This window comes from Mustela nigripes, chromosome 17 (genome assembly GCF_022355385.1).
Source record: "Mustela nigripes isolate SB6536 chromosome 17, MUSNIG.SB6536, whole genome shotgun sequence".
NCBI lineage: Eukaryota > Metazoa > Chordata > Mammalia > Carnivora > Mustelidae > Mustela > Mustela nigripes.
Genome location: NC_081573.1, coordinates 26,636,885 through 26,662,649, shown reverse-complemented (window position 1 = coordinate 26,662,649; position 25,765 = coordinate 26,636,885). Strand labels below are relative to the sequence as shown.

Sequence of the window (25,765 nt, the reverse complement as noted above, 5' to 3'; positions counted from 1 at the left end):
GGAGCCCCAGGGATGGCCCAAACAGATCAGCTGGGTTCTGACTGTCCGTTCACAACCCTAGAAAGAGGTAGGGGATGGTGAGGCTGTCCTGGGCCTGGTGACCCTGGGAAGCCATAGACACACACCCCCATCCCTCCATACCCCTTCACCATGCGCCCTGGCCCTCCATCGGGGTACAGGGCAGGGCCCTGCAGGAGTCCTGCCTTTCTCCTACAAGGGCATGGCCTCATGACACATGCTCCTAGAAGGCCCCTTAGCTGGGGACAGCAGATCCTTCCCACAGAGACACAAAGCCCATCATCCCTTGGTAGCCAGACCAGGAATCCTGGGGACAGGAAGCACTGGAGGGCCAGGCAGCAGGTGCTGCACCGGCAGGCATTGCTGGGGGCCCTTCAGCGGGCTTCTGTGCTACTCAGCAGGACCGACTCCACCGGGCCCTGCTTCCGGGAACGTCCGCTGTCCCCTCTCTGCCTGGGGAACTTCTCTCCTTCGAGATCCAACTGAAATGTCACCTCCTCTGAGAGGCTTCCCTGACCCTTTCAACCAAGGTTTCTTGCTCCCTCTTTGGGTTCCTGCCCTCTTTCCATTATTGTGCGTGTCTCGGCCAAGTAATTACTGATGAGCCGGGACACTCTTATCTTCTGTCCTCCTCCGGACCGCGAGCTCCCAGGGCACCATCCATGTGCCGAGCGTGTTACTTCTGCTCACCTCCCTCCGTGTCCCTGTCTCCCTGTGATGGCATCTATAGTGGCCAGGCCCCACATGGCCCCCGGTGACACTCCACTCCTGATCTTCCTGCTCCTGTTCCCTGTCGCACAGCCCGGAGCCGAACGGTGACTGGCAGAATATTGCTCTGGTGATGGCTGTAGCGTGACTTCGGAGACGAGAGTGTAGAAGACCCCGAGTGTCAACCTTGCTGTACCGCGGATGGCTCGCTCAGAGGACAGGTCCATGCGGAGGGGTCCCGAGGCCTCCTGCCCACAGCCGGCGCCGACTGGCCACCCCTGTGATGAGCCCGCGTGTCCTCCAGGCTGGCCAAGACTTCTGACGACAGACAGGCAGCCGGACAGCATGACCGCCTCCTCAAGTGTGCTCCTGAGCCAGGACCTCCTGCCGTGCTCTCTGGCCTGACAGAAACCATGTGAGATCGTCCGGGTGGGTTGTTATTGGGCAGAATTCTTACCCACAGTAGAGAACCAGTAAGTACCTCAGTTTCTGCTGGGGAACTACCCTGCTTCCCCGTGTGTGACTCTCATGGAACTGTCTGTCCCACTGCTCCATCCTCTCTGGGCCAAGGGATGGGTCCCTGACCCGGGGTGGGGGGGCATCGGACCCTCTCCCTGGAGATTGTGTCTGCAACAGAGATACTGGTCCAGGAAGGGGCGCAAGGTGAATTCTAGAACCTATTGGATATCACACACACACACATCTGCACACACAAACAAGACACACATATGCACAATGCATGTGTCATATACACATGTACACATGCACTGGCTACATGCAAGTATGCACACACACAGATATGCACAATGTGTGCACAAACACACATACGTACACACACATTCCTATCACACACACGTACAGAAATACATGCTTTTTTTTTTTTTTAAATTTCTTTTGCCAGAGCTGACCATTTTGGGCAGCCACATAGCTGGGTTGGGCCAGCCACCTCCCTTCTCCCCACCTTCACAGCACCATCGGCCATCACACCAATCACTGAAGGCCCCCCAAGTGCCTAGAACACACATCATTCGGTAAGCGCCCAACCACCGTGTCAAATAAATAAGAACCTAGAAATATGAATGATGCTAGGGCTATTTATTGGAATTTAAATTTGTGTTTTTGTTTGCACCCTGGGAGAAGAATTTAAAAGCCTGAGAATTCTTTATGCTTGGTGCTCTGAATTTCTCCCCCCCTCCCCTACCTGTCCAGGGGCCAGCTGCTCGGCTCAGCACCTACAGGACTCTTCTGTTGCCAGCTCAGGGGCTGAAGGTGTCTGCAGACAGCCTGTGTGCCTTGGCCTGGTGGCCTGGGTGCTTGGAGGTGGGAAGTGGGGGGAGAAGAAGCATAAGCCATAGGAAAAGGAGCCAGCATGTCTGTGATGGAGTTGTATCTTCATTGTCAGTGTCCTGGAGGTGACGGGTCCTTCCTGGAAGCCATGGCTGTGTGGCCCTTCTCAGGAGACGGTATCATAGCCTTGGGATCTCCTTGCAGAAATCCCTGAGCCAGCTTGGTGTAGAACCAAGTAGAGCTTCCCATCTGTAGGGAACTTCTGGGTTTTTGTGGGCTGAGGCCCATAGTGAGTCAGCAGTGACCAGTGTAGACGGACGCCAGGGACAGGGAATCCTATATACCCCAGGAAACCACTCTGAGTTACATCCCAGGATCTGGGGCTGTGACAAAGGGAACCCCACCGATGACTGATATTGAGTTTCCCGCCAGTCAGGCATGGCAGGGGGCACAAAATCAGAGTGATGGTCATTTGGTTTAGGAGAACGTGCCGTTCCTTTCACACCCAGGTTTGTGGAATAAGGCTCAAAGCTCATGGCAGGAATTTTTCTTTTTGGTCTGTTTGGTTTATTATTATCTTAGAGGGCCTAGTACATTGCCTAACACACAATAGGTATTTGAGAAATATTAATGTATAAAGGCATACACAGAAGATAAGGTATAGGGTGCCCACAAAATGCTAGAGATCTATAGAAGCTTCCCTTAGATTCTTCTTTTCACATCTGTCCTAGAAACTTGGTGTTCTTGTTCACATGTTCCTTCCTCCCGCCTTCTCTTTCTCCCTCTCCCCTTCCTCCTCCTATTTCAGCCGTCCTCATGCATTTACACATGTTCATATACGCAGCATATTGTTTATAGGTATGTCTTTCTAGCTCAGACGAAGGTTAGTGTGTCGCAGCTCATCCCACCACGTTCTGCCGCCCACCTTCCCACGCATGGACGGTCGCCGCAGCCCAGCATCTGTCAGCACTGGGGGGAGATCAAACAGATCTCCTGTGATGGAAATTCTTTGGACTATATACGCAGGAGCGGAATGCTTGTCACTGCGATGTCTGTGTGACTTCACCAAGAAAGGCCACGCGCGCGGCCTGCACTACCTACCGGCGAGGCTGGAAGTTCCTTTAGTTCCTTATCTGGGCCAACACTGGCATTCCCCAGCTTACTAATATTTCCCAGTCTAATTAGGTGTAAAGTGATATACTTCATTGTTGTTTTAAATTGCACTTCTTGTCCCTATTTTGGGGAAAGAATTGAAGCTTCAGAGGAGTTACGTGCCCAGGGACCCTCAACTGGTGCATGCGTAGCTGGGCTTTGTGCATCAGCTCTGGGCTCAGGCTGGAGTCACCTGGGGCTCCGCAGCCCTTCACCTGGGCCTCACGCCTCTACCAGCGGCAGCTGGATAAGCGGGGGTGCAGGTCTTCTGCTGTGATCGAGCCCCACCTGGTGGCACTGACGGGGAACTGCAGCTGTGAAAGGGAAGGAGGAGGGGAAGGGAGGAACCCTGAACCACCTTCACTTTTGAGGCTCTTATTTTTTAAAAAATAATTTTTCCAATTTTATTTTTTATTGAGATACAGTTATCATGTAAGTTGTTATCTTCTTGTGTGCAAGATACGTTTTTTGGTGATGAGAATTTTCAAGACCCAAATATACTCAATCCCCAAATAAACAGCATGCCATTATCATGACTGTACATCCCCAGGACTTATTTTTCTTATAACTGGAAGTTTCTGCTCTCCCTGGCCGGCTTCACTGCGCAGGTGCGGGGAACCCAAAGTGCTTCACTTTTGAGGCTATTTCTGTTTTTAACAAACAAAACCAGAACTCCGGTAGTATACTTTTAAAATAATGTATTTTTTAAAATATATTTTAAATTTATTTAACAGACAGAGATCACAAGTAGGCAGAGAGGCAGGCAGAGAGAGAGGAGGAAGCAGGCTCCCTGCTCAGCAGAGAGCCCAATGCGGGGCTCGATCCCAGGACGCTGAGACCATGACCTGAGCCGAAGGCAGAGGCTTAACCCACTGAGCCACCCAGGCACCCCTAAAATACTGTACTTTTAATTAAAGTATGTACCTGCCTAAAAGGCATAAATCTCAAGTGTTCAGGGAGTGAACCTCACAAGTGAACACCTGTGTAGGCAACACTGTCCCTCCAGCCACGACAGCTCTTCCTCCAGGAGCTGCCCGCTATCCTGGCTTCTATCTAACTCAGTTGATTCATCCCACCTGGAAGATTGCTGTATCCACGAACCATACAGTTGTTCCCTTTTGTATCTTGCTACTTCTTTTTTTTTTTTTTTTTAAGATTTTATTTATTTATTTATTTGACAGAGATCACAAGTAGGCAGAGAGGCAGGCAGAGAGAGAGGAGGAAGCAGGCTCGATGTGGGGCTCGAACCCAGGACTCTGGGATCATGACCTGAGCCGAAGGCAGAGGCTTTAACCCACTGAGCCACTCAGGTGCCCCTATTTTGCTACTTCTGCACGATGCTATGTGCTTTGTGCTTTGTTCTTTCATATTTGTTCATTCTCGGTTTTATGCACTAGTCCACTGTGTGAATATGCCACGAGCTTTCCTGTCTACTGCCGATGGACGTTTACGTGGACTCCAGCATTTGGCTGTATTGAATGCAGCCACGAGGAACATTCTGGGACAGTCTTTGGAGGCACCTATGTAGGATCCTGCGAGGTATGTATCTAGGAATGGAAACACTGGGCCAACAGGTGTATGAGCAACTTTGGTAGATACTGTCTAGCTTTCCAGGCTGGCCGTGCCCACTTCCCATGCCAACCACGTGCTGAGTGTTCTCCTGGCTCTATATATCCAATTATAATTGATATTATCACTCTTTTTTATTTTATTTATTTTATTTTTAAAAGATTTTATTTATTTGAGACAGAGATAGTGAGAGAGCGCACATGAGCCAGGAGGAGAGGGAGAAGCAGATTCTCCCGCTGAGTGGGGAGTCCCATGTGGGACTCGATCCCAGGACCCTGGGATCATGATTTGAGCTGAAGGCAGACACTTAACCGACTGAGCCACCCAGGCAACTCTTGTCACTCTTTTTAGCTGTTCTGGTGGGTGTTAGTGGTGCTGCCTTGTTTTTTTCCTTTCGTTTGCATTCCTGAAAACTAACGAAATTTCTTACATTTGTTGGTCACTTAGCTAAACACTTTCACAAACTACCTATGCAAGACTTTGACCCATTTTTTGATTGAGTTACCTGCGTTTTTCATACTGATTTATAGGAATTGAAAACAGGTCATCTGCATACGAGCCCTTTGTAGGATCTATCTTCTCCCACTGGGGTCACTTGCGTTCTCGCTCTCTTACTGATGTTTTGAAGAGCAGACGTTCTGCTTTCACTATGGTAAATTTATTAATATTTTCTTTTATTACTGAGGCTTTTTGTGTTGTTTAAAATTTTTTGGCTCACCCCAAGGTCGTGGAGATTGTCTTCTCTGTTTCTTCTAGAAGCTTTCACAATCTGCATCCATCTGGAACGGATTTCTGCATATGGCGGTAGGCGGAGGGTCGATACTTTTTTCCATATGGACATTTAATTGACCAGCCTGATTTATTGAAAATATTGTCTTTTCCCCCACTGCACCACAGTGTCACCTTTGCCATAAACCAGGGGATTGTACCTGTGTGAGTCTGTTCCTGGTGTACCTGTGTGTTTCTGCTAGAAAATGTAATCACGAGGTCATTTCAGAGTTTATAAAATACTGTGCATAGTGTGCTGCCGGTGGCGCTGTCTGCCAAGGGACCCTGGCTTGGGGTTGCTTTTCAGTAGCCTTCCTGATAACTAAGGATGAATGTTCCTTTCTCAATGTTAGCTGTGAATCTTGGGGCTCACTGTAGGTTTATTTGGTCAGAATGTCAGGAAGCTGAGTTGGAGGCTCTTTGTGCTTGTGGAGTCCACACAGGAAAGCCCTCTGGACCCCAGGAGAGCACCCAGGGGGCCCTAGGATCTGGAGTGGGGCAGCATCTCTCTTGTATACTCCTTTCCCCTTTCTTTTGTTGTCTCTGCTGATGCCCAGGGGAAGCTTGCAACCCAACTCTGTGGGAACACCTGGGGTCTGAGAAGTGAGGCTCCCACAGCAGCCCCCCACGCCGTGAGGGTCTGGAAACACCCAGCCGTCCCTGAAGGTGTGGCATTCAGCTCCCCACAGTCCCGCATGGGCAGGGGTGGGGTGGTGCATAAGACTTGAGGTGTGTGTCCCCCTCCCTGACCCAGCCCCTCACTCCTTGCCCCTCCTGATGTCCCTCTGGGGATCCTGCCACTTCTCACTTCTAAGTTTGCTTTTCTAAGACGGCCATTCTACAGCGTCTTCTTTTGGTAGAGAGACGACCCGCAGTTTCCCCGGCGTTGGTTCTAACTCGGGTCAAGGACAAACGCTACCTTTGCACTATGGTCCATGCAGTTCAGCCTTGTTTTCTGATGGCTACTGTCTAAAAGGGATGCCCCAGGTCTGAAGGCCGAGGCCTGGCATACCGGAGGGTGTCGTCTGGGGGCCGAGGGCCCAACAGCAGAGGGAGCCTGCGGTGACCTAGAGGGCCACGCTGGGGTTTTGGTTGAACACCTTTTTCGCATCTATCTCTCCTTCGACCATGTGGGGGTGGATGTCCACGTTCATGCCCGCGTCCTTGCATAGCTTCAGCAAGGTCCGAATGTTGTTCTTGGACAGCCTCAGGTATCTGCGCAAGACAGGGCCAGAGGGGTGAGCGGAGTGCGGAGTCACCGTCGCTTCGAACTTTATTGAAAAGAGCTCAGATTTAAGCACTGTGGGAGCTCTCACGGGAGCTGGCTCTGCAGACATTTCTGGAGCTAACAGAGATCCTACGGAAGAGTGGGACACCCCATAGAATTGGTGGGAGTTTTTATTGGTAGAGCTCTTTTGGAAATTAATTTGGCAACAAATGGGCCAGGCACGGTCCCCGTCCCCGAAAGTCCCTCCACCCCCTCAAAAGTTCCTTCATTATCATTGACTCCGGAACTCCACCCAGGCCTTAACTCATTCCAAGAGAAGTCAATGGAATGAAAAGGAATATAAATGAAAGCATTCATTTCTGGGTCGTCAACAACAGGAAAAGAGGAGATTCCCTCAACTGGGAAGCGGTTAAGCAAATAATGGGATATCCATCTCAAGGATGCTTCTGCCAGCTTTGACACGGCACTGGTGTTGTGTAGTGTGTTGTCTGTTCCTCCTCTACTGAAGTTTCTGAGCCCTGTCCTTCACCTCTTTATAGTAAAGGCTAGCACCGGGGTTGGGAGGGGTCCTTGAATTTGGGGATGCAAATGGGCAGGTCTTGATAAAGAAGACAGAGAACACGCGAGAAGGAAGACCTCTGGTAGGGGCAGTAAATACTAAACGGCTTCACACTCTGTTCATAGTGCCTCCGGGAGTTTTAAAGCCCCACACGCGCAGCAGATGGCCACCCGGGATGGTGGCGAGGACCACAGGCAACTCCACACCGAGGTGTGAAGGCTTTAGGGGGATTTTCTGTTAAAAATAGGCCACAGACAACGCATTCTTTCTTCTTGGATCATAGTCATGGTTTCTATTCTGAAAGGTATGGAAATATGGGAAGGGTGGTGCCAGCGTCCAAACACGTGCGTGGTACCCAAATGTTGTGCCCATCCCAGAGCTCGTCCACTAACGGGCGAGGCTGCCGGCAAACCCAGTGGCTTCAGCCCCGGAACGGCCCTTCAGGACACAAAGACAGAGCCCAGTCCTGCCATCGCCGCTGCCCTTCCCTGGCCCAGGCTCAGCCCAGGTGTCTGAGGCAGAAGCAGATGACCAAAGCCTATCCCGGCCCGCCCCCCGCCCCCTGCCCCGCCCACCAGGGCGGCTCACCGGCAGCTCAGCACCTCCTCTGGCTTCAGCATCCTCACCAGTTCCACCTTGGGCTCAGCGCCCTTCTCCATGAGGCTCTTCAGCTTGCGCTCGTAGGAGATCTCGGTGGACCTGCCTAGTACCAAGTCCCTCAGGAGGGTCGACCTCCGACCGAAGACTGGCGTTTCCTGCAGCAGGGGGTCCAGGACGCTCTGGCGGTGGTACTGCAGGGACCGCTGAATGGACTCCAGGGCGATTGCATCCTTGATGTCGAGGTCTGCAATTGGACAGATGTCAGCAGGGAGTTAGATCTGCTGGAGGGGGGAGACAGGACAGGCAGGAAGTGGGGGAGGCCTGCCAGACAGCCTGAGGTAGGAGGTCTCTTCAAGGCTTTGCAGGCTCTTCTCCGCATGGGCTTAATTCTCGCTCATCTTGACTTGCCCCCTTTCTCTCTGCCTCCTCGGCTCTCTCCTTTTCCCTCCTATCTTCACCCCCTTCTCTCCATCTTCTCTTCTCTCCTTCCTCACCTGAAAGGAGCCTCTGCTTGGAGGAGGTAGGGGAAGCTAGCAAAGATCAACTCTGAGACGGTTTTTTGTTTGTTTGTTTGGTTGGTTGAGATGAGGTTTCTAAAGGAAAAACAATTTATTGGATTAAAGGGGAGAAAAGTATTGCAGGCAGGATGAACAGCATGTGCAGGTAGAGGGGCAGCATATCCAGGCAGGAGGAACAGAATGTGCAGGCATGAGGAATAGCATGTGCAAGCAGGAGGAACAGCATGTGCAACAGGAGGAACAGCAGATACAGACAGGAGGAACAGCATGTGCAGACAGGAGGAACAGCATGTGTGGGTGTGAGGAACAGAATATGTAGCAGGAAGAACAGCATGTGCAGGTAGGAGGAACACCATGGGCAGGGTGGAGGAATACCATGTGTATGTATGAGGAACAGCATGTACGGGTGTGAGGAACAGCATGTGCAGGTAGGAGGAACAGCATTGTGGGTGTGAGGAACAGCATGTGCAGGTAGGAGGAACAGCATGTGTGGGTGTGAGGAACAGCATGTGCAGGTAGGAGGAACAGCATGTGTGGGTGTGAGGAACAGAATGTGCAGCAGGAGGAACAGCATGTGTGGGTGTAAATACAGCATGTGCAGGCAGGAAGAATAGCATGCGTGGGTGTGAGGAACAGCATGTGACGGCAGAAGGAACAACATGTACAGGAGGAACAATTATATGAAATGAAATGGTGAGTGTCTGATGTTATCCAAATATGGAGTTTGTACTGAATTAAATACTGTGAGGGCTAGTGCTTGGAGAACTTAATTTTTTCTTCTTGCTAAATGTACCACTAAGTATTTTATAGATTTTTACTGATAAGAATGGTATGTTTTCTTCCCATTTCCATTTAAGTTTAGAAAAAAGACTATTGTGTTACAATGTATATTTTTCTAGTTAGAATTTCTTGAGTTTTATAGATATGTAATCATATCGGGGGAAAATGAAAATATCTTCCTCTAACATTTAGAAAAATTATGTACTTTTCTTGACATATTGCATTTGGCAGACTTTCTAACACAATGTCAATAATGATGATAGCAGTCATGCCTCATTTTCTTCCTGATTTTAATTAAAATAATAAGCATTTCATAATTTAGAATGATACTTGCCACTATTTTTGGTATGTTTTATAATATTAAGAGCTTAATATTTAATTTACATTGAATTTTTATTAGTAATAATTGCTTGATTCTACCTTTTGCTTTTCTGTCATTTACTGACATGATCATATGGTTTTTCCTTTACATTATTGATGGAGTAAATTATATTCTTAGATGTTCTGATAGTGATAACCTAACCATTCCTAATCTGCTGTAAGAAATCTTGTCATTAAATCCTCCCCAGAAACTAATAATACACTATGTATGAACTAACTTGAGTTTAAATAAAATCTCAAAAGAAAATAAATTTTATCCTCTCAAAAAAAAGGAAAAAAGAGAAACCCCATTTTGTCATAGGATGTTATTAATTTCATACATCAATATATTTTCATATATTTGATTTATTTGCTAAAATTTTTAATATATTCTTTTGCATCTCTATTACTTTCTTGAAAATATTTGAATATTGTGGTTCTGATGCCTTGTTGGATTAATACAAAAGTGTCTGTGTTTTATAGGTCTGGAATAGTTGAAGTGACATTGGGTTTATTCATTCTTGAAAAGGTAGATAGAACCTGGTTTGAAGCCTTTTGACCTGGTGACTTGTTCAGTGAGAAAGTGTCAACTGCTTTCAATTTTTACTTCAGAAATTGCTCTCTTCAAGTTTCTGATGTCAATTTTAATAATTTATTGTATGAGAGGAAATGATATATTTCTTCTAGGTTGTCAAATACATCAGAGAGAGGTGCTTCTAGTATTCTATAATAGCTCAGTTAATGTATTTCTCATCTTTGCTTATGTATCTATTCTCATACCAAATCTTGTACATTTTTGCTCTTCTTTTTTTTTTTTTTGAAGATTTTATTTATTTATTTATTTATTTAAGCACAAGGGGGAGGGGTAAGGGGGAGGGAGAGGGAGAGAATCTCAAGTAGACTTTCTGTTGAGCATGGAGCCTGATGCAGGGCTTGATCTCATGACCCTGAGATCATGACTTGTGCTGAAATCAAGAGTCAGAAGCTTAACTGACTGAGCCAGCCAGGGGCCTCTTTACTCTTCTTCTTAACAATGGTCATGAGGACTTCATACTATTCATGACTTGCTTTTTCAAAAAGCTAGCTTTGGATTTAGGATGTAGCCTTTTAACTAGTTTTTATCTTGCGTTTCATTAATCTCAGCTGGAATTTAATATATGAAAGCTCTCTTTTTCATATCAATTATTTCTCTTAAAGTATTATAAATAATGAATTGTTAAAGTATTCATTTTTTCTTTTTTGCATTATAAAGACAAGAATTATTAATTTTAGTTGTTAGTATAAGTTTTCTTCTGAGGATCGATTTTGCCTTTGTTCCCATAGGTAAGAAACAGGGTTATTTTCATGATTTTTTTTTTCCCTCTCTGATATAGGGTATTTTAGGACTGCATTTCTCAATTTCTGACTGTTAAGTTGGGAATATCTTTTAATTTAAATTTTATTTCTAATTATTGCTTTAGGATAATGTAGGTTGCCCTAAAATCTTAACTTTTTGGAAGTTAATGTTTTCTCAGCAGTGAATAAGTAGATGAGATTTGTGGATATTCTTTAGCTACATAAAAATGCATTCTTTATTCAAATATGAAGTTATGTCTCTTTGATTCTAAAGGAGGTATGTTAAAACCTCCCACTATAACTGTATTTTATTAGGTTCTTTTTGCAGTTCTCAATAATTATCTATTTAGCTACTATATTTTTGGTATGTGCAGGCTTATGATTATTTATCCTCTTTAACATTTAAAAATATCCCTCTTTTACCCTACATGTTTCCTTCAGTCTTAATTCCACCTCATCTGTTTGCATTTCATGCTTCTTCTTGGTCTATCCTTTTGTTTTCAATCCTTCTGTATTAAACCTGATTTTTTTTAATGGCTACCTTTTTTTAAAAACTAACATGTAATGTATTATTTGCCCCAGGGGTACAGGTCTGTAAATCATCAGGCTTACACATTTCACAGCACTCAGCATATCACACACCCTCCCCAATGTCCATCACCCAACCACCCTCTCCCTACCCCCCTCCTCCTGGCAAACCTCAGTTTGTTCTGTGAGACTGAGAATCTCTTATGGTTTGTCTCCCTCTTGATCCCATCTTGTTTTGTTTTTCCTTCCCTACCCCCAAATTTTGCCTCTCAAACTCCTCATATCAGGGAGATCATGTGATAATTGTCTTTCTCTGATTGACTTACTTCACTCAGCATGATACCCTCTAGTTCCATCCATGTCATTGCAAATGGCAAGATTTCAATTCTTTTGATGGCTACATAGTATTTCATTGTATGTATCTCTCTATATATTTATAGATATATAGATATATGATAACTTCTTTATCCATTCATCTGTTGATAAACATTTAGGTTCTTTCAATAGTTTGGCTATTGTGGACATTGCTGCTGTAAACATTCAGGTGCATGTGCCCCTTTGGATCACTACATTTGTATCTTTAGGGTAAATACCCAGTAGTGCAATTGCTGGGTCATAGGGTAGCTCTATCTTCAACTTGTTGAGGAACCTCCATGCTGTTTTCCAGAGTGGCTGCACCAGCTGCATTCCCACCAACAGTGTAGGAGGATTCCCATTTCTCTGCATCCTCGTCAGCATCTGTAGTTTCCTGACTTGTTAATTTTAGCCATTCTGACTGGTGTGAGATGGCATCTCATTGTGGTTTTGATTTGTACTTCCCTGATGCCGAGTGATGTGGAGCACTTTTTCATGTATCTCCTGGCCATCTGGATGCCTTCTTTGCAGAAATGTCTGTTCATGTCCTCTGCCCATTTCTTGATTGAATTAATTGTTCTTTGGGGGTTGAGTTTGATAAGTTCTTCATAGATTTTGGATATTAACCCTTCATCTGATATGTCATTTGCAAATATCTTCTCCCATTCTGTCAGTGATCTTTTGGTTTTGTTCACTGTTTCCTTTGCTGTGCAAAAGCTTTTATCTTGATGAAGTCCCAATAGTTCATTTTTGTCCCTGCTTCTCTTGCCTTTGGCGATGTTTCTAAGAAGAAGTTGCTGTGGCTGAGGTCGAAGAGGTTGCTGCCTGTGTTCCCCTCAAGGATTTTGATGGATTCCTCTCTCACATTAAGGTCTTTCATCCATTTTGAGTTTATTTTTGTGTATGGTGTAAGGAAATGGTCCAGTTTCATTTTTCTGCATATAGCTGTTCAATTTTCCTAACACCATTTGTTGAAGAGACTGTCTTTTTTCCATTGGACATTCTTTCCTGCTTTGTCAAAGATTAGCTGACCATAGATTTGAAGGTCTATTTCTGGGCTGTCTATTCTGTTCCATTGATCTATGTGTTTGTTTTTGTGCCAGTATCATACTGTCTTGATGATGACAGCTTTGTAATAGACCTTGAAGTCTGGAATTGTGATGATACCAACTTTGGCTTTTTTTCTCAACATTCCTCTGTCTTTTTTTTTTTTTTTAATTTTTATTTATTTATTTATTTGACAGACAGAGATCACAGTAGGCAGAGAGGCAGGCAGAGAGAGAGGAGGAAGCAGGCTCCCCACTGAGCAGAGAGCCCAATGCGGGGCTTGATCCCAGGACCCTGAGATCATGACCTGAGCCGAAGGCAGAGGCTTTAACCCACTGAGAAACCCAGGAGCCCCTCAACATTCCTCTGTCTATTCGAGGTCTTTTCTGGTTCCATATAAATTTTAGGATTATTTGTTCCATTTCTTTGGAAAAAATGGATGGTATTTTGATGGGGATTGCATTAAACATGTAGATTGCTTTAGGTAGCATAGACATTTTCACAATATTTGTTCTTCCAATCCGTGACCATGGAACATTTTCCCATTTCTTTGTGTCTTCCTCAGTTTCTTTCATGGGTACTTTATAGTTTTCTGGGTATAGATTCTTTGCCTCTTTAGTTAGGTTTATTCCTAGTTATCTTATGGTTTTGGGTGCAATTGTAAATGGGATCGACTCCTTAATTTCTCTTTCTTCTGTCTTGTTGTTGGTGTATAGAAATTCAACAGACTTCTGTGCATTGATTTTATGTCCTGACACTTTACTGAATTCCTGTACAAGTTCTAGCAGACTTGGAGTGGAGTCTTTTAGGTTTTCCACATAATTTTCCACATTAATTTTTTTGTTGTCTGATTGCTGAGGCTAGGACCTCTAGTACTATGTTAAATAGCAGTGGTGATAATGGACATCCCTGCCATGTTCCTAGCCTTAACAGAAAAGTTCTCAGTTTTTCCTCATTGAGAATGATATTTGCTGTGGGTTTTTCATAGATGGCTTTGATGATATGGAGGTATGTACCCTCTATCCCTACATTGGGAAGAGTTTTGATGAAGAAAGGATGCTGTACTTTTTCAAATGCTTTTTCAGCATCTTTTGATGCTGAATGTATCATATGGTTCTTGTTCTTTCTTTTATTAATGTATTGTATCACATTGATTGATTTGTGGATGTTGAACCAACCTTGCAGACTTGGAATAAATCCCAGTTGGTCATGGTGAATAATCCTTTTTTTTTTTTTTAAAGATTTTATTTATTTATTTGACAGAGAGATCACAAGTAGGCGAAGAGGCAGGCAGAGAGAGAGAGAGGAGGAAGCAGGCTCCCCGCGGAGCAGAGAGCCCGATGCGGGACTCGATCCCAGGACCCTGAGATCATGACCTGAGCCGAAGGCAGCGGCTTAACCCACTGAGCCACCCAGGTGCCTGTGAATAATCCTTTTAATGTACTTTTGGATCCTATTGGCTAGTATTTTGGTGAGAATTTTCACATCTGTGTTCATCAAGGATATTGGTCTGTAATTCTCTCTTTTTTTTTTTTTTAAGATTTTTTATTTATTTATTTGAGAGAGAGACAGTGAGAGAGAGCATGAGCGAGGAGAAGGTCAGAGAGCGAAGCAGACTCCCATGGAGCTGGGAGCCTGATGTGGGACTCGATCCCGGGACTCCGGGATCATGACCTGAGCCGAAGGCAGTCGTCCAACCAACTGAGCCACCCAGGTGTCCCTGTAATTCTCTTTTTTGATGGTGTCTTTGTCTGGTTTGGGGATCAAGGTAATGCTGGCCTCATAAAATGAGTTTGGAAGTTTTCCTTCCATTTCTAGTTTTTGGAACAGTTTCAGGAGAATAGGTTTTAATTCTTCTTTTAATGTTTAGTAGAATTCCCTTGGGAAGCTGTCTGGCCCTGGGCTCTTGTTTTTGGGAGATTTTTGATGACTGCTTCAATTTCCTTACTGGTTATGAGTCTGTTCATGTTTTCTATTTCTTCCTGGTTCAGTTTTGGTAGTTTAAACGTTTCTAGGAATGCATCCATTTCTTCCAGAGTGTCAAATTTCCTGGCATATAGTTGCTCATAATATGTTCTTATAATTGTTTGTATTTCTTTGGTGTTGGTTGTGGTCTCTTCTCTTTCATTCATGGTTTTATTTATTTTTGATAAGTGTGGTCAGGGGTTTATCAAACTTATTAATTCTTTCAAAGAACCAGCTCCTAGTTCTGTTGATTTGTTCTATTGTTCTTTTGGTTTCTATTTCATTGATTTCTGCTCTGATCTTTATTATTTCTCTTCTCCTGCTGGGTTTAGGCTTTCTTTGGTGTTCTTTCTCCAGCTCCTTTAGGTGTAGGGTTAGGTTGTGTACCTGAGAACTTTCTTGTTTCTTGAGAAAGGATTGTATCGCTATATACTTTCCTCTGCTTTTGGAAAGGACTCTTTTTGCTGTGTCCCACAGATTTTGAAGCATTGTGTTTTCATTATCATTTGTTTCCATGAATTTTTAAAATTCTTCTTTAATTTCCTGGTTGATTCATTCATTCTTAGTAGGATACTCTTTAGCCTCCATGTATTTGGGTTCTTTCCAACTCTCCTCTTGTGATTGAGCTCTAGCTTCAGATCATTGTGGTCTGAAAATATGCAGGGAATGATCCCAATCCTTTGGTACCAGTTGAGACATGATTTGTGACCCAGGATGTGATCTATTCTGGAGAATGTTCCATGTGCACTAGAGAAGAATGTGTATTCTGTTGCTTTGGTATGGAATGTTCTGAATGTATCTGTGATGTCCATCTTATCGAGTGTGTCATTTAAGGCCTTTATTTCCTTGTTGATCTTCTGCTTGGATGATCTGTCAATTTCAGTGATAGGGGTGTTAAAGTCCCCTACTATTATTGTATTGTAAATGTGTTTCTATTAATTGGTTTATGTAGTTGCCTGTTCCCATGTTAGGGACAGAGATATTTAAAATTGTTAGATCTTCACGTTGGACAGACCCTTTGAGTATGATATAGTGTCCTTCCTCATCTCTTATTATAGTCTTTGGCTTAAAATATAATTGATCTGATATAAGGATTGCCACCCCAGCTTTCTTTTGATGTCCATTAGCATGGTAAATTGTTTTATAACCCCTGACCATAAATCTGGAGGTGTCTTTGGGTCTAAAATGAGTTTATTGTAGACAGAAGATTGACGTTTTTTTTTTCTTTCTTTTTTTTTTTTATCTATTATGATACCCTGTGTCTTTTGATTGGGGCATTTAGCCCATTTACATTCAGGGTAACTACTGAAAGATATGAATTTTGTGCCATTGTATTGCCTGTAAGGTGACTGTTACTGTATATTGTCTCTGTTCCTTTCTGGTCTACTACTTTTAGGCTCTCTCTAAAAGCTCTCTCTGAAGGGCTTAGAGGACCCCTTTCAATATTTCCTGTAGGTCTGGTTTGGTGTTTGCAAATTCTTTTAGTTTTTGTTTGTCCTGGAAGCTTTTTATTTCAGCTTTTATTTTCTTTCTTTCTTTTTAAAAAATATTTTATTTATTTGACAGAGATCACAACTAGGCAGAGAGGCAGGCAGAGAGAGAGGGGGAAGCAGACTCCCCGCTGAGCAGAGAGCCCTATGCGGGGCTCAATCCCAAGATTCCAGGATCATGACCTGAGCTGAAGGCCGAGGCTTTAACGCACTGAGCCACCCACGTGCCCCTCTCCTTCTATTTTCAATGATAGCCTAGCTGAATATGGTATTCTTGGCTGCATGTTTTTCTCATTTAGGGCTGTGAATATATCATGCCAGTTCTTTCTGGCCTCCCAGAAAGAATAGCTTTCTTGATTTCAGCTTGGTTAGATTTTAGTTCTTTTATTTCTCCAGAAAGGGCTTTTATTTCTCCAGACAGGGTTTCTCTAATATCTTCCATGCCTTTTTCGAGCCCAGCTAGCACCTTAAGAATTGTCATTCTGAAGTCTAGATCTGACATATTATTAATGTCTGTATTGATTAGGTCCCTAGCCTTTGGTACTGCCTTTTGTTTTTGTTTGTTAGTTTGTCTGTTTGTTTTTGGTGAGTTTTTCCAGTCTTGTCATTTTATCTGGAGAAGAATATATGACTGAGGAAATAAAATACTAAAAGGGTGGCAAAGACATGAGAAAAATGGATGCTAACCAAATCAGAAGAGATGCCAAATCAGTGGGAGAAGAATGGGTGTAAAATGAAATTTAAAAAAAAAAAATAAAAAAAATCTATATATACACACACATCAGACTGGTGAATAGAACAGAGCCACTCTCTTGATTTTGGGTGTATTTTGGTCTGTTAGAAGAAACTACCTCCCAAATTTTTAAAGAAAGAAAAACATATATATACAAAAATAAAGGTAAACACAATGAAGGGATGGACTATGACTGTAAAGATGAAAAATTTTTAAAAATTCTAAAAAAGGAATGGATTAAGATAAGTTGGTTGGAAAAAGAAAGAAAAAGAAAGTGGAGAGAATTTGCTCAGGCTGGAGACTAGAACAAAGCCCTGTGCTAGATTTAGGGTATATTTTGATCTATTAGAAGAAGAAATTGTATCCCAAAACTTTTTAGAGGAAAAAACCCTATATGTATATAAAAAATAAAGTTAGATACAATTAAAGATAAAATGTGACTATAATAATGAAGTTTTAAAAAGATTTTTTTAAAAGAAAGGTATTAAGATAAAGTAGTTAAAAAACATTAAAAGAGGAAAGAGGAAAAGTTTAAAAAATTAGAATAAGAAAAAAATAAAATTTAAAAAAGTTAACTTTGAAAGACTAAAGGATCATTGGAAAAAAGCCATGAATTCTATGCGTTGCTTTCCCTTAGCTCTGAAGTTCAGTGTTCTCTTTGATCAGTGAGCTTGGTCTTGGCTGGATCTTGCTGATCTTCTGGGGGATGGGTCTGTTGTAGTGATTCTCAAGTGTCTTTGCCCGAGGTGGAATTGCACTGCTCTTGCCAGGGACCAGGCTCTCATCTGCTCGGGTTCCCTCTCTGGAGCTTTTGTTCCCTGAACTTTCCATTGAGCTCTTCCATTGAGCTCTGGAGGACGGGAATGAAAATGGCAGCTTCCCAGTCTCCAGGCCGGAGGAGCTGAGAGTTTGGGACCCCATTCCTCAGTGCACCCTTGGAGAAAAGCACTCAATCCCTCCCATCTCCCTGGTCTCCAGCTGTGCTCCAAGCTCACCCGGCTTGTGACCAAGTGTTTCTGTCTCTGGCACATGACCCAAACCCCGCTTGAAGTCTCCAAACCCAAGGTAGATTCTTGCCTCCAGAGGAGGAAGGTGAGTCTCCCTGGATCTGCCACTTGTGGGGTCCCTGCTCAAAGAGCACTGGCCCGACTGTGCTACGGATCATAGTTTAAGGTAACCCCGAGTTGAGAGCTCACTCCTCCACTCCATCTCTGTAGCCAGCTTCCCCGCTCTAATACCTGCAAGCTTTGTTACACTCAGACACCCCTGATCCTTCTGTGACCCTGTGGGACCTGAGACCATGCTGTTCCCGTGTGGGCTCCACCCCCGCTTGGCCTCTGGAGCGATGTCCCTAGGTGGAGCAGACTTCTAAAAGTTCGGATTTTGTGCTCTGTTGCTCTGCTGCTTGCCGGGAGCCGGCACCTCCCCCCACTGTCTATCTTCCTGTCTCTTTGGATTCACTTCTCCATACTTCCTACCTTTCAGAAAGTGTCCATTTTCTGTTTCTAGAATTGCTGCTCTTCTTCTCTTCCATCTCCTGTTGGGTTTGTAGGTGTTCGGAATGGTTTGATAACTATCTAGCAGATCTCCTGCTACCTAATGTCATCTCAGTCTGCTACTCCTCCACCATCTTGACTCTCCCCCCTTAAACCTGATTTTCAGTCTGTCTAGATGCTGATTTTTAAACCAATTAGTTGAAACTAATTAGTTTAAACTAGTTTAACTAGTGTGGTGCCTCTGCTCTCACCTAGAGCATTTTTCCCCCTTTGTAAGTAAAGCATTCTTCTGGTAAGCCTGCAAGATTTCATCAATAAAGTTCAGGAATTTTACTGGGATATGTCTGGGGGGAATGAGTCTAGATCCCCCTCAGTTATGTAAATGGAGGAACAGCCTACTGGGAAGACGCTGTGATTTGCCCAAGGTCTCATATGAATTAGGGGCTGAATTGGGACTCTCTAGCCCCAGTCTGGCATTCTGGATTGACAGGTCCCTGGCCAGGGGGCCTGAGGAGTCCCTATTTATGCATAGTGGAAACTGGTGTTCTGTTCCAAAAGAATCATGAGCTGTGTGTCCTCATTAACACAAATGGGAAGTCCCTTGGAGAAAGAACCATAGCCTTTTCTGAGATATCTGAGCATTGTCTGGGTCATGGTAGGTCTCATGTAGGAAACAAGAGTAGTCATATAAATGGTAATGATAATTAAACACGTGAACTTAGAGTTACTGAGTGACTTAGGTGTCCAGCAGTGTTCAAGGAGCTTTCCGGGGGGTGGGGGGGCACTAGAGTCTCACAAGCATATCCTGCCCATTTAACAAAATGAGAAAGCTGAGGATCGGAGGCATTAAGTCATGTGCCCAAGACACCAGGGCTAAGTAGTTGGGGGATCCAAGAAAATGTGAACCTAGGTTGCTGGTGCCCAGAAAAAGGCTCTCATCTGGGCAAACATGACACATATTCCTGAGTCTGTGGCTGAACAAGCAAGTTTGATTTCTAGAGGGCTGTGTTTGGGTCTCCCAGGGCTTAGTCTGTACTCATGGAAACAGAGGGTTATCATCGCTCTCCAGACCTCCACATTAAGGATGTCTTTCTGCACTGGCACCTACAGAAAGCTCTGGGCATAGGTGCCAGGGGAGAGAAAGTCAAAAGAATGCCCCCTTCTAGTCTAGCGGCTCAGACTCTGCCAAGATTTACTTTGGAAACATGTTCCAGTTGCTTTCCCAGGATCTTTTACTGGCCCAAAGCTGGAGTGACCTTTTACAGATTCAGAAGCAACTTTTGGTGGCCCTCCGACAGGGGCCGGGGGAACGGTGAAAAAGGAAAGGGAAACGGAAAAGGCTGTCCTCCAGGAATAAAAGGGAGGGGAGGTGGTGGGCAGAGGGGAGTGGCCCATGGTGCACAGCATGGTGGGGCAGAGGCTGATGGCACGGTGGTGGTCAGAGGCAGGATGGATGCAGCATTTCAGCTGGTGAGAGGAGTGAATGGGAGCTTCTGTGAAAATGAGGAGGGGGACAAATATGAAATAATCAGCTCTGAAAAGCACTGTGGTCCGCATTGGACAGTCACTGCTCTTTTCTATTGGCTTTGGGGCTCTGGAGCTAGAGACAGTGATCTATCCCTCGGGGGGTTGGGGGGCGGCGGGGCACACCGTGTTTCAGAGATTTTGATCCTGTGGCCACCACAATATTACAAATGTGGGCGAGTGGAAGCTGTTGTTTCTGTACAGACCCAGTGGTCACATGCAGTGTTGTGTCTGATGATGGTCATTCCGCAGACCCTTGCTCCCTGGATCACAGAAATGTAACATCAGGAGAGCAAAGAGCTCACTCTGCTGCTAGGGAAACCAGGACAGCGATGATTCAGGATACTGAGTGGAGCTGGGGAGGCCAGAACCAGAAGTCCTGCTCTAGAATACCCTTCCTCGATCCCTGTGTATCTCCACTTAGACTCCTGCCCCAGCCCGTAACTGGCCCCATGCCCTTCCCAGGAGCTGCTTTGTCTGGAACTTGACTCCAAAACCAGATCCTGCCCACTCATGGTAGGCCTCTTGCTGGCCTGCACAGGAAGCTTCTTTGACCTGCTCAGACTCAGCCCTGACCCAGTTCCTGGAGGCCACACTTGGATGCCCTCGTGGTTCTTGGGAGCCTCTGAGCACCTGCTGCCCCCCAGTGGCCATTTATTGTATTGTATCAGGTAGGAAAAATGTCCCCTCTTTGAACAGGGTGCTTTTGTCTTGGGGGGGGAAGCAGGCAATGCAGAGAACCAAAGAACTGTTCCACCTGTCCTGCTGGCATTTTTGTGCAGTATCTTGAAAAGGATCATTTAGTCAGCTGATATGTGAGTTTCTCTTAGGGAAGGGATGGCCTTTGTTTAGGAAAGTATCTTGATAGATTCCTTTTGAGTGTGGACTAAGACAGAGAAACAAAGGAAAGCGAGTCACCCTTCCAGGTAACAAGCCAGTGGGAACTGTGGGGGTGAGGACAGCAGAGGATGGAGGAGAGGGGAGAGGAAAGAGAGAGGAAGAAGGGGGAGCTAGGCAGGCCCAGGACCAGGGTGAGACCAGCCAAGGCGGGAGGGACAAAATTTAAGCAGGTGTTCACTCTCGGGCTCATGCAGGTGCAGAGTCAGAACCGGAGAGTGAGCACCTCCTTAAGCCATGGGACCTGGGTGGTGGCTGGGCTCACTCTCCTGCCAGTGCAGGGGTGAGCAAAACAGCTGGAGGGGACCCCCTATAGGCAAATACATTCAGGGACCATCTTCTGGGGGCAGGGGACAAAAGATTTGGGAGAACCCTTAAGGGAGTTTCATAATTCCGTTTTTTTTTTTTTTGTTTGTTTTGTTTTCTGTAGAATCCTGCCACGAAGTTCTTTCCCTTCATTGCTCCAAACCTTCAGTGAAGTCTGTTTACACACAAAGGCTTCATGTGAGAGGCTTGGGGGCAAATGAAAGCTGTGTTCTGTGTCTGTGTGCAGTGGCAGGGATCAGGGAGCAACCACTAGAATCGAGATCCACAGATGCTCAGGGGTTCAGCGGAACTTGGACTTCAGAGCCAGATGCGCACAGGGAATCACAGAAAATTTGGGAAAGATGTAGGGTCTCCCATAAGTCATATGTCAGTCAATCTATCTATCTATATCTGTGTCTGTATCCACATCTATATCTATCTATAAACTTTTTATTTTGGAGTAGTTTTAGATTTGCTGAAGGGTCAGCAAGATGGTATAGAGAGCTCCTGGGCACTGCTTGCTCAGTTTCCCTCAATGGGTAAATTCCCTGAGGGGTAAGTTTCATCTTACACCAGCCGGGCACATTCATCAAAACTCAGAAATTAACATGGGCACATAAAAGCTTTTTTGGATTTCTCCAGTTTCCCCACTGAAGGGTTGTTCTAGGATTCAGTCCAGGATCCTGCACGGCATTTAGAGCCAATCCTATTTAAATCTGACAGGCAAGGGGGCACAGTCTGGTTTCAACGGCTTGCGTGTATTAAACGAGAAGGGGAGGAAGGACGTTTTGCTGGGCACAATGGGAACACTTTGGTGCAGGAGACCTGGCAGCTCCTGCTGGAAAGCTTCTGCCCATTCCTCCTTTGGGCTAACTGGAACCCCTTCCATCTCTCTCCAACCACACACCTCCTTTCCAAGAAGCCAGGCACAATAAAAGCAACTGTTTTTCCAACACCATGGTCCAGCCCACCTGAGCATTTCAGCATTTTTTCCCCCTTCGAAACAGTTATTTGCCACCATTTATGGAGTACCTAGTCTGTATTGGGGTGCATGCTTTATATGCCTCCTTTCACGAAACTGGACTGGGAGGCAAGTCATGCTCTTGTCCCATTTGAAAGATGTGAAAACCAAGCCCCGGAGATGGAGCAGCTGACCTGCCCCGGATCACACAACTCTGAGTTCACTACAGAGTGGTGCAGCCAAGGTTTGAACCCTGGGCAGCCCTGGGAACTGAAGATGGGGCATAACTCAAGTGTACATCTTCTTGGGTGTGAGCCACACCTGTCAGGTTTCGGGCCAGCCGGTGTGGTACCTCGTTTGCTACTCTGACGTTGTCACAGTACCTAATTAGACAACTTGGTTGACAGCGGCTTTAGGAACGGGGTTGGGGAGCACACGCTGCTGCACCTGAGAAGAAACCCGCCCCCGCCCCAGTGTGGGCGGTGCCTAGAGATGCCCCTGCTTGCCATCCGGGTCGCACCCAGCTTGTGCTGAGAGCCCTGAAGAGTCACGTGGGGCTCCACCAAGGTCCACAGCTGCGGGGCTGACGTGGGTGCTGCTGCTCTGGGAACGCTATGAGCGTCCTGTCCCTCTGAGAGGCGGGCGATTAGGGAGGACGTCCTGGCACTCCAGGACCAAGATGCGTCCCTTACCGGATTTCCTGGGGCCATCCCTGGTGTAGCTGCTGGGAATTATGCTAAGGCGGTTTCCCTTTGGGTCCACGCTGCCGTAGATCTTTCCGTGCACGGTGGGGTCCCCGTCTTTCTTGGCGCATTGCCTTCGGGACTTGGAGGGGTGTGGGAAAGAAGTTAAACCATGAGGAACAGGTCTCGGCATGGCCTCCTCCACCCCCAAAATGAGTGATTTCAAGGGTTTGCTGGAAGGCAGGCAAAGGGGCCAAAGGAGAGGCAGCTCTAGGCCCTGGGGCCGGTGAGGCGGGGGCAGGGAGGGCAGGTTGGTGTCTGCTCACCCACTCCTCACTTTTGGTCCCATCTGTCTCAGAGGGAGGTCACGAGGGGTCCCGGAAGCCATAGCCCTCAGGGGACAGGGAGGCCCCGGGGGTTCTCATGGCGGGGCAGTGCCTGGTGAGAGGAGGAAGACTGGCACCTGGGAAGAAAGACCCTCTACCACAGGACCGGTGGCCTCCATCAGGTGGGGCCGTGTGAGGCCCGAGGGCTGGAGGGGTGAAAGGGACAGGTGATTCATTTGGGGGTTCGTGTGGGGCAGGGGTGGGTTTTAGAGCCTTAAATTTAAAAAAAAAAAAAAAAAAAAAAAGCAACCGGGCTCTGTGCAGGAGCAGAGCGGGGACCCCTCTCCGCGTGGGAAACCTGTGGTACCTGCTTGGCAAAGGCCACCTGGCGGTTCCCTTTCTGCTGTTTCAGGATGTTTAGGTCTTTCCTTCCTTCCTTCCCATTTGTTTTAGGGGAAGTTACCCCCTTGGGTTTCTGCTTGAAGACAGAGAGGATTGCCCTGTGATTGTCTGGTGGGCAGAGGCCACCCTCTGGCCCCACAGAGGGACGGCACGCTGGTGAGCGGGCTGCCCCCTCCCACCTCCAGATTTGGCCTCCATGGTGGCAACTTCTGTCCCCATTCCCACAATTGTCCTTCTGCTTCCAGACACACCCCTGGTGTAATGTCACACTGCTCCTGGAACAACCTTAAAAACTTTAGGTCTGACTGTCCCTCCCAACCTCAGAACCCACCCCTAGCTCCCTATTACCCTCTACACAAGGGCCCCTCTCCCCAACCTGGTAGGGATTCCTTCTGGCCCCCAAATGGCCCGTGCAGCTCTGAGTTCCCTGCCGAGGCCTCCAATCTGAAACCACAGGAAGACCCCCGTGTCTCAGAGTCCAGCCAGGACCCTCCCTCTGTCCCCAGGGCTCCCTCCTCTCCCAAGCCCTCCCCATCCTGTCTATCATCACAATTCATCCTGCCTCTCTCTTTTCTCCGGGGCTCCTCGGGGCATATGTGGACTTTCTTGTGCGCCTGCCTGGCCTTAGAAAGACCACTTTCTAAGGCCTTCTCAGCAGGGAGGGGCCCGCAGACGGACCTCCAGTCCCATCTATGAGGGTTGGGGATGCCCAAGCTCCTCAAGGAAAGCTGAATGGACTGGGTCTCCACTTGTGGTGGTTGTGGAGACACGGCGGCTGGGACTGGTCTCCAGGTCAGATGCCTGGTGGGGATCCTGCTCCCTTGCTTGGTGGCTGAGCAACTGTGGCTTGGTTTCCTCCTCCAGAGATGGAGGGAAGAGGAGGGTCTATCTCCTAGGGTTATTCTGAGAAATTAATGGATCCCTGTGCAGACGCCAGGAGAAGGGAGAGGAGGTCACAGACAGCACCTCTCCAACTGTCTACATTAAAGGACCACCCCCCGCCCCCAACCTGTGCTGTCTGAGACATTCCCTGCAATCACAAGAGCTTCTTTCAAAATCCAGGTGCCTCTGGGAAGGATAAGGAAGCTTGAAGATTGCACTGTATTTTCTATTTTTAAAAAAGATTTTAAAAATTTACTTTTTTTGAGAGAGGGAGAGAGAGCACAAGACTACAGAAGTGGGAGGGAGAAGCAGACCTCCTGCTGAGCAGGGATGCCCGGCTTGATCCCAGGACCCTGAGCCCAAGGCAGATGCTTAACTGACTGAGCCACCCAGGTGCCCCTTCATTGTATTTTCAATTGAAAATTGAAAATTTTAAATTTTCTGAATCCAAAATTATTTCCAGTAATGCCTCATTAAAGGTAAGGCCGTGAAAACATTAGTAGAATATGATTTTCATGAGAAGAGATGCCTGTTAATCATAGAAGTGGATATAAATTTCTGTGAGTGATACTGAGGTCTGAGTGACCCAGCAGTTGAAATGGGGGCAGGAGGTAGCCTATCCATAAATCATTAGCACCTGAATGTAAAATATGTTTATCAGGATGTGATTTAGTAAGTTCGATGGAACAGGCACTCAGATCTTTCTGAATATAAATAAGTATAAATAAGTAAGCATATACACAGAAGGGAAGTTTTGGAAAGAGGCGGCTCCACTGTGGTTGGAGCCGAGAAAGTGGAAGTGACTATGGGGAGTTGACCTGACAAAGCCCATGAGCTTGAGAACAGGGTAAATCTGACTTGGAGTCCTGGCTTGGCCCTTCATTAATTCACTAAACACAGGCACATGTCTTCTCTGGCCCTCACTCAGCTTCTTTATTACCTCCCGTGAGCTGGGGTGGGTAAGAATTGTGTCTCCCTGGTAGCCCTGCGGGGAGCAGTTGGCAAGATAACGCATGTGTGATGCTGAGCTCAGGGCCTGGCACACAGGAAATGCTAAATAAACGTTAGCACTGTCATTAGTAATGCCATTTTCCACCCCTATTTCTCTGGGGGTTGGGGGATTCAAGATCAGGCAGCATCTTCTACAGAGGAGACCACTTTCTAAGAACACAGCTTGATTTTCCAATAGATGATGGACCTGGGGGATTTCTGGGGGAAACTGATGCAAAACTCATTGCCATAGTTTGTGGAGAAAGAGGGAAGGGCAGCGCTATAGACTGAATCTCTGT

General features: G+C 46.1%; 1 protein-coding gene across 1 annotated transcript in view; it reads right to left on the bottom strand.

Moving 5' to 3' along the window:
• Positions 1-3,911: 3,911 nt before the first annotated feature.
• C17H16orf78 (chromosome 17 C16orf78 homolog) overlaps positions 3,912-25,765 on the bottom strand; it is a 118,682-nt gene continuing 96,828 nt past the window's right edge. The window contains exons 3-4 of the mRNA XM_059383284.1: positions 7,878-8,133; positions 3,912-6,717 (exon numbers count right to left, since the gene is read on the bottom strand). Of these exons, the coding sequence (XP_059239267.1) occupies positions 6,570-6,717; positions 7,878-8,133 (404 nt within the window). The 3' untranslated portion in view covers positions 3,912-6,569. The remainder of the gene's footprint in view (positions 6,718-7,877; positions 8,134-25,765) is intronic.